The sequence below is a fragment of the Callospermophilus lateralis genome, chromosome 6 (assembly GCF_048772815.1).
Source record: "Callospermophilus lateralis isolate mCalLat2 chromosome 6, mCalLat2.hap1, whole genome shotgun sequence".
In the NCBI taxonomy this organism is placed as follows: Eukaryota; Metazoa; Chordata; class Mammalia; order Rodentia; family Sciuridae; genus Callospermophilus; species Callospermophilus lateralis.
The window spans coordinates 108,144,459-108,152,869 of NC_135310.1; the positions used below are offsets into that span (position 1 = coordinate 108,144,459).

The 8,411-nt window shown below is 38.6% G+C and overlaps 1 protein-coding gene across 1 annotated transcript in view; it reads left to right on the top strand.

The window, feature by feature from the left end:
• The window catches only part of Tnfrsf21 (TNF receptor superfamily member 21), a 68,777-nt gene extending 65,857 nt beyond the window's left edge, over nt 1-2,920 (top strand). Inside the window, exon 6 of the mRNA XM_076858612.2 lies at nt 1,501-2,920. Within this exon, the coding sequence (XP_076714727.2) occupies nt 1,501-1,730 (230 nt within the window). The 3' untranslated portion in view covers nt 1,731-2,920. The remainder of the gene's footprint in view (nt 1-1,500) is intronic.
• The last annotated feature ends 5,491 nt before the right edge of the window (nt 2,921-8,411 follow it).

An 8,411-nucleotide genomic window follows, 5' to 3' on the forward strand; every position in this document is an offset into this window, starting at 1 on the left:
AAATGTGTATTTTGGGAAAAGTCTGATAAAATGTAGTCTGATGGGCTGTGTGTATGTGTGTACCAGGGATTGAACCCAAGGGCACTTAACCACTGAGACATATCCCAAGCCCGTTTTGTTTTCTATTTTGAGACAGGATCTCACTAAGTTGCTTAGGGCCTCACTACATTGCTAAGGCTGGCTTTGAACTTTTAATCCTCTTGCCTTAGCCCCCTAAACCTCTGGGATTACAGGTATGTGCCACCGTGCCTGGCACCTGGTGGGCTTTTTGAAAATTATTTATCAGACTTTCTAAATTCAGGGATTTCAAGTATATTGGGAGTCAAAAGTACAATTTTAGCAACATAAGTTGATCCTCTGATTGCTCTGAGCTACATTGCAAATAATGTTTTTTTAATAATAGACTGGTACTTTTGGAGAAACAACTTGCCACTTTTGGTGTGTACTAGTTAGAGTAGGGAATTACGTGCACTATATTGACGGCAAAGTTTTGTTAGAAATTCCCTAGTTTTTAAGCAGTTACATTAAAATTTTAGTGAAAGGGTTATAGTTTTTATTATACTTTATAAAATTACTGTTTTATGTACATATTTATATATTTTTATTTTTATGTGGTGCTGAGGATCGAACCCGGGTCTCGCCCGTGCTAGGCGAGCACTCTACCACTGAGCCACAATCCCAGCCCCCCCATATTTATATTAATATATTTAATATTTGTACAAAATTTTTGTATTTTTGTTTATATTTTATGTTTATATATTTTAAAGAGAATGTTTTATAAGTTTAATAGAAGTTAGCGTTTCCTCACCCCAATGTAAAATATGACCCAAGAAGCAATATTTCTCATTTATGTGTTACTCTCTCAGCAGTTTGAAGTATTACAATGTAATCAGTACATCAAATAGGCAAACTGCACTAGTTTGAGAGTTTTGATCATTTGGAAAAGGGGTAGGCCAACATACATCTTTGTTTAGTAAGCACATTATTGATGGAAAAAGTAATGAAGATTTTTTTAAAGTACTTTAACATTTTTTTTCCCCTGAGTTTCAGAACAATTTAGTAATCATTTGAGTCTAGACAGATGTCACATTAATGACACATCAACAACCCATTCAAGCAGGTTCCTGTCTGATCTTTATTGGGCAGATCTTGTTTGCTATCTTATGTTCATGTTTTGGTTTTGGTACTGGGGATTGAACCTAGGGGCACTTAACAACTGAGACATATCCCCGCCCTTTTTATTTTTTGAGATAAGGTCTCACCAAGTTGCTGAAGCTGGCTTTGAACTTGCGATCCTCCTGCCTCAAGCCTCCGGAGTTGCACCATCATATCTGGCAAAAAAAATTGTGTTTAAAAAAACAAATGTGCCTGATGGTCACACACTTACCTTGAGGAGGGGGGATTGGAAGGGTGACAGGTAGATGTCTCTCTCTAGGTAGCCCCCACTTGCTATAACAGTCCCTTTCATCTGTCTCTTTTCCCTCCCTCTCTTCCCTGCAGAAAAGAAGGACACAGTGTTGCGGCAGGTACGCCTGGACCCCTGTGATTTGCAGCCTATCTTCGATGACATGCTGCACATTCTGAACCCTGAGGAGCTGCGGGTAATTGAAGAGATTCCCCAAGCTGAGGACAAACTAGACCGGCTATTTGAGATAATTGGAGTCAAGAGCCAAGAAGCCAGTCAGACCCTGCTGGACTCTGTTTATAGCCATCTTCCTGATCTGTTGTAGAACGTAGGGAGACTGCATTCTGAAGATCGTGCTGGAGATTAGTGGCAGGGTGGTTTTGTTTTGTTCCTGATTTTTGTTTATTTGAGGGTGTGTGTGTGTGTTTAACAGAATATATGGCCAGTGTTTGAGTTCTTTCTTTTTCTTTACCCTTCTGGGAAATTAGATTATAAGTCTTTTCAAGGTATAACTGTTGCAAAATATCCACCACTAAAGGTTTTTAAGTTCTGTATTATCTCCGTTTTTGCCGCCTTATGTATTTTCAAAATTGTTCTGTGCACTTTAAATTCACTTAATTTACCATAAATCTCAGTGTGACTTTTCCTGCACACTGGATTATGGGGCTCTTAACTTCTTAAAAGTGTAAATGGCATCTCATGAATTCTATAAGCAGTCTTTTTGTCTTTCAACACCTACTTTTTTTTCCACATCTACTTTTAAAAAAAATTATTACTACCATTTTTATTATTATTTGTCCTTTACACATGTTCTTAAGAATTAAGGAAATTTAAGACCCTGTTGAGTTACTGTAATGCAATTAGTCTTTGGATTATCTTTCTAATATGTCTGTGTGTAGTTCATATTCATGGCTGAAACTTGACCACACTATTGCCGATTGTATGGTTTTCACCTGGACATTGTGCAGAATGCTTGATTACTTGTGCCCCTCTTAATGTTAATATGCTCTGGGCTAGAGAAATGAAATCCTCAAGCCATCCGGACTTGCCGTTTCAGTGGCTTGACACCTGGGCCACCAAAGAATTTGAACTTCATCTTTTAGGGATTGAGCTGTTCTGGCACACATTGCTGCACTTCGGAAAATCAAAATTGAGTGCCAGTGGCACCTTTTCCATAGAGAATTTGCCTAGCTTTGCTTTAAAAGATGTCTGTTTTTATACACACATAGCCAATAGATCCAGTCTGCCCTCAAGGCCTTGATCTTGCTGGATTTCCTTCATCATTCAAACACTTTAATTAAAAATGGCTGCAGCTGTAAGAACTCTTGTCTGATATATTTGCAACTATGCTCCCATTTATAAACCTACCGTCTAATGCTCAGTTGCCAGATTCTAATGCAAAGGTGGTGTGAACTCCCTTTGTGTGTTGGGGGTTTGTGGATAGTGGTGAGGGACCGATATCAGAAAAATGCCTTCAAGTGTACTAATTTATTAATAAATATTAGGTGTTTGTTACTTGAGTAGTTTGAGTGTATTTCATCCTTAACTGCCGTACCTTGTACATGTGCTCAGGTTATAACCCTATGATTAGTCTCTTGAAAAAGTATGTCTTTTACCTTCCTCAGGGTATCTAATCTGTCAATCATGCAAATTAGCAAAGGTGTTTGAAAAGGTACTTGGAGACTCATAGAGAAGGAAATTTACCAAGCATTTTCTATTCTTTTGAGCTAAACCTTAGGTTCCCATTGTTAAGATTGTCCCTATTTTAAGAACTAAGGATACAGAGGTACAGCAGAGAGGTGCAAATAATGACTGGTTCCTGGGAGTGTGTCTTTACTCATTGCCATTGAAGAAATTTGCCTCTCTTGGGAGGGTCTATCCAAGTTCACAGGCTTCCATAGGAAACCCATTGTTCCTGAGTAACTCCAATTATAATGTAGTATTATTTATTACATGCTTAGAAGCTTGGGAGCCTGGCTCTACAGAATTCCAATGACCAAAATCTCAGTTCCTCTTCCAGTGAGTAAATGGAAAGGGACACCTGTGTGTACTCTTGTCAGCGACATTACAAGGTTTTTCTGGTTTCATCCACTTCTGCAGTTGGTTTCCAGAGAACTATCTTGACATTTGGTCATCCTGGTTCTCACATCATGTTTCTCATCCTTTTGTTAATGAAAGACAAGAGCTCTGTTACACAAGGACCAAACTAGAATAGGACAGAGATGGACATGGAGGTGACAGATCTGCCACTTGGTTTATGTAGCAGTAGAAAATATAATGAATTAATAAATCAGCATTACAGTTGTTTGTAGATTAATTGTAGCTTGGGAGTGCTTTTTATTAATAACCCACATTTATATTTTTAAACTTTACAAAGTGCTTTCTATAGAAGTTTATGGAATCCTCACACTCACCCTCTAAAATAAGTATTATTATTGCACCTATCAAAATATTAAATGTTAAAATAGGTACTATTATTACACCTATTAAAATTTCTTCTTAAAAGAAATAAAAAATTGCCTTATAAAGCGAAGGTACTTGCTTAAAGGCCTCATAGCAAAGTTTATAGAAATGAGACTTGAATCTGGGTTTTCTGATTGTCTCACTTCAAGACTATTCAGGAACAGCAACTAGAGACATAGGAGTTGTGGTTAACAAGAGCTTAATTTTGAGCTAACATTCATGGTACATAGGCTTTCTAGAAAAGAATGTAAACTCCATCTGCACTACTAAGCTACACAGTTTTTTTAATTGTTGTTTTGTTTTTTTAATTTTATTTATTTATTTTATGTGGTGCTGAGAATCGAACCTAGGGCCTCATATGTGCTAGGTGAGTGCTCTATTGCTGAGCCACAACCCCAGCCCAAAGGTACACAGTTTTGATCAGAGCTGAAGATTGCATCATTTGAACTTTGTGATTCCCTGGTTTGGGCTCCCTTATTTTGAGAAGTATGGTGAAACCAGGTTTCCAGTGTGAGAGTGGGGAGGCAGGGGTGGCGGGGGATAACCAGAAGAGTAAGAAACAGAATTAGGAGCAGCTGTTGGAAACAAATATCCCCTAGGCAGTAGGAGAAAGACTAGCTTCAGTAATTTGAAGGGCTAAGGAAGAGACTTTTTTTTTTTTTTTTTTTTTCCAGAGAGTAATAGTTTTCTCTAAGCTAAGTTAGACTAAATGCAATTAGATCAGGCTGCTTTTCAGAGAATGATCTCTCTCTGGGAAAAAGTTGGACAGGAGTCATTGGCTCTCAAACTTTCATTTAAATAAAGATTACCAGGGAATGAACAGTTTGTTAAAAAGGCAGATTCCCAAAGTCCAATTAAGGAGGTTTATGGTGAAATCCAGAAGGAATCTCCTACACACTTTATTTTGGCCACATGTAGAAAACAATGTTTAGATATTTTAGATTCTTATCACTGTGGATCTAGGACCTGACAATATCCACAACACCTGGAAACTAGAAATGCACAACTGGAGGACACTTTGATGTTCTCCTTTAACTTTAATGTGCAAATGAAACACAGAGATGGAGAGGTCTTTTTAAAATTCAGGTGCTGTTCCAATTGTTTTGGGGGTGGGGCCCAGAGGCTGCCTCACTAACAAGTTAGTTCCTCAGTAAAGAGGTGCTACAGCTCTTTGCATCATGCTAGGCACCACCGATAATGCCTCCATTTCACAAAAAAAGTAGCATTAACGTGGGAGAAGACTACACCAATTCCCCCTGAGTGGGGGAAAAAACATTTCGATGATCCAAAAGGATTTGCTGAACCAAGCACTCCTGGTCAAGATCTCCAGATAGTGGTTCTCAGTCCTAGTTGCACATTGGAACCAGCAGGACAGCCCTGAGAAAGCCAGTGCCCAGCCATACTCCAGAGCCACCATGTTTGAATCTCAGGATGGGACAAGAGGCAGAAGCATTTTTAAAAGTTCCTCAAGAGATCTCAGCGTGTAGTCAGGTTGGAGAATCACTTATTTAAGAGCTTGGAAAGAGTGCTTCCTAAACCTCACCCAAGATCTGATGAGTAAACCTTCCAGGAAATTAACCTGGGACTCTGTTATTTAAATATGATTTTGCTATAACCATCCTGAGGAAGCCCACTCACCTCCAGGCAGGTGGGAGGTGAAAAAGGAGAGGAAGGGACTGGGGTCCCAATATCCCCTTCAAGGGCATTCCCCCTGTGACCTAACTTCCTTCCACCAGGTTCCACATCCTAAGAGTGCCACAGGTTGGTCACCAAGTCTTTAACACCTGAACCTCTGGGGGTCACTTCCAATCTCTAATACGCTGTGCAAAGAATTGATACACTATCAAATACCGAGGGAGTGATACCTTAAAACTTAATTGCTGAGATGAACCCACCTGCAAATAATTCTTCATTGCTTTGATCATAATATATCAGGTATGATTAGGACAAGAATATTAAGGAAGTGATGTTATCCTGGCTTAGGTTACAATATATACTTAATAGACAGTTTGTCTGTTTTCAAAGAGCTGTAGTAAAAAATGAATCATGAAAACGCACTATCTCATAGTGATTTTTGTAGCACCTAGACCATCTGCAACATCAATCTTTTTGTACAATGTTGCAAATGCAGCATGTACCTAAGTTGGACTTCGACTTGAGGAAACAACTGTGATCTCATGTCTAGCACACATATGGTTCTTTTTTTTTTTTGGAAGGAAATTTGGATGCCATCTAGAAAGCCCTGTGGTTTTCTGGGAGACAGCTATGTCCATATCTGCAAGTTAGTGGTGGAGCCTGGTCACCTGAATCCCAGGAAGCACTCCTTTGTGATACCAAGTTTTCTTTTTGCCTTTACTTGAAAGTTAAACATAAGATCTACTCATTTAAGAACTGAGTTTTTGAAAGATTTTTACCTTTTTTGATTTTAAACAGCTATATATGTGAAACACATTTGCATTCTGGAGTCCTGGATTTCAAATATGTTTATAGAATATCTTGCAAGAATGTGTAAGAAACATGTATAAAAAAGATGCCTTGAGGGAGAATGGGCAAGTCAGGAGATATGCACTTTTGAATGTGATATGCACTTTTGAATCTTTGAGTTATCTACCATTTATATGTATTTTTGAATTTTTACAAATTGTAAGTGAAAAATTTTTAGAATATTTCCATGGCATCCGGGAAATGTGCACCCATGGAGGTCAAGGTAGGAATTATATAAATCAGACCTGAAATGCGACCATCATCACTGTAGGGAAATCTGTCAAGTGAATTAGCCTCTTGCCTGCTGTTATAGAAGCCGTGATTTCCCCTTCTCACCCCAGCTTCTTCTAAGGATTTGGGATCCTTTTGTTGGAGTTTCTCTCAAGCTTACGCAAAAGTAATAAAAAGTTCAAATGGGAGAGAAATTAGAAAGGTGGAACTTAGCTATTTTCTTTCCCAAACATCTATCTATATATATTAGCACAGGAATCTCTCATTACATCTTTTTGAGGGGAAAAAAAAAAAGTCACAAATGTCACAAGAGTCTCCTTGGTAGTCCTTTGTCTCTTCAAAGGAGACATTTCTGTTCCATACCAGTGCCGCATGATTGCTCAACTTCTGCTTTATCCACACCAAAATGGCAAATAGGAAATCTCATGGGGGATGGAAGAAGAGGTAAGTAAGAAGTGCATTTCCAAGAGTCCTGTGATATTTGTTTCTCATTATTTATTACTCCACTCATCCATCCATCAAACATTGTAATAAATAACAAATTATAATCACCAATGAGAAGTAACTACCATAAATCAGCTACATGATCAAACAGCCCCAGTGCTTAAAAAATGAACATTTCCAGATATATTTCCACAGGTGCACTGCAGGTACAGTTGTCTGTTCATTGCTTTGTCCTTGATGTCTAGAAGCATGCCTGGAACATGGCAAATGACCAGTCACTACCTGCTGAATAAATGAATAAATGAAAGCTCCTGACATCCACAAGTTCACAACTTAGTAAGAGAAACTAGGAGTAATATGAACATAACAAGAAACTATGAGAAATATGGATATCACAATCAAAGGTAGCCACGTGTAAGGATAGTCATATGAATGGCATATTAGAAGATCCAGAAACTAAATATGAGTCAATGATAAAGATGGCACGATTTTCTAGTGTAAGCCTTCCTCCTTATTGATTTCAAAGAAAACTCTGTCAAAAACAAAGGGCTGACAGTTGAAGTGCAGTTCTATCCATTTAGAAGCTTTGAGGAATGATGAAAAGGAGAAGAAAAATCAAAAATCCTTCTCATATAAGCAAGAATTTCATATCTTTTATGCCTTGATTTCCCACCATTTTCCAGGCTTTTTGTTAAAAAGCATGAGACAGGAGGTCCAGTCATGTGACTGTTTTGCACGTATCACACATTCAGAGAACACTCCACCTTTACAGTATTCAGTGCACTTGAGATTATTCACTGTTCATTCTTATCTGAATCTTGTGGTATAGGAACTCTTACTATTTCTATTCTATCAATGAGAATAGAATAATTGTTTCATGGAATAATTATTTTCTTTTGAATAGAATCTAGGAGACAGATAACATTATAGCATCCTGGGGAGAACTCTGAATTTGGAGTCATAAGTTCTGGGTCCATGGTGACTAGAAAGTTAAGGCTGGGGAGGTCTGAGTGTGTTCAAGCCAAATATCAAAGTAAGGTGATATCCCAGAGGCCAAGAAGGCTCTCAGAGTTTCAAGGAAGCAAGAGTCCTGAGACAGACACTGTTACCATAGTCAGGTCAAACTCTGGGTCAGAAACCAGAGTCTGGACATACAAGAAAGAAAAATGATAGCAGAGAAGAGCAATTAGAATGTGATAGTGTGGTGCTGGTAACTGAGGCAAGGCTCATCAGGCTACAGATTTCTTCTTCACGTTCTCTCTGGGCACAAACTAAGTCCAGGGATGTATGTGAGTTTCAGGCCTGGAAGGGCTGGATGGACCAGTGAATTATAGGATTGTGAGCCCAGCAGTGGAGTCAACAGAGTCTGAAGGTCCAAATGGGA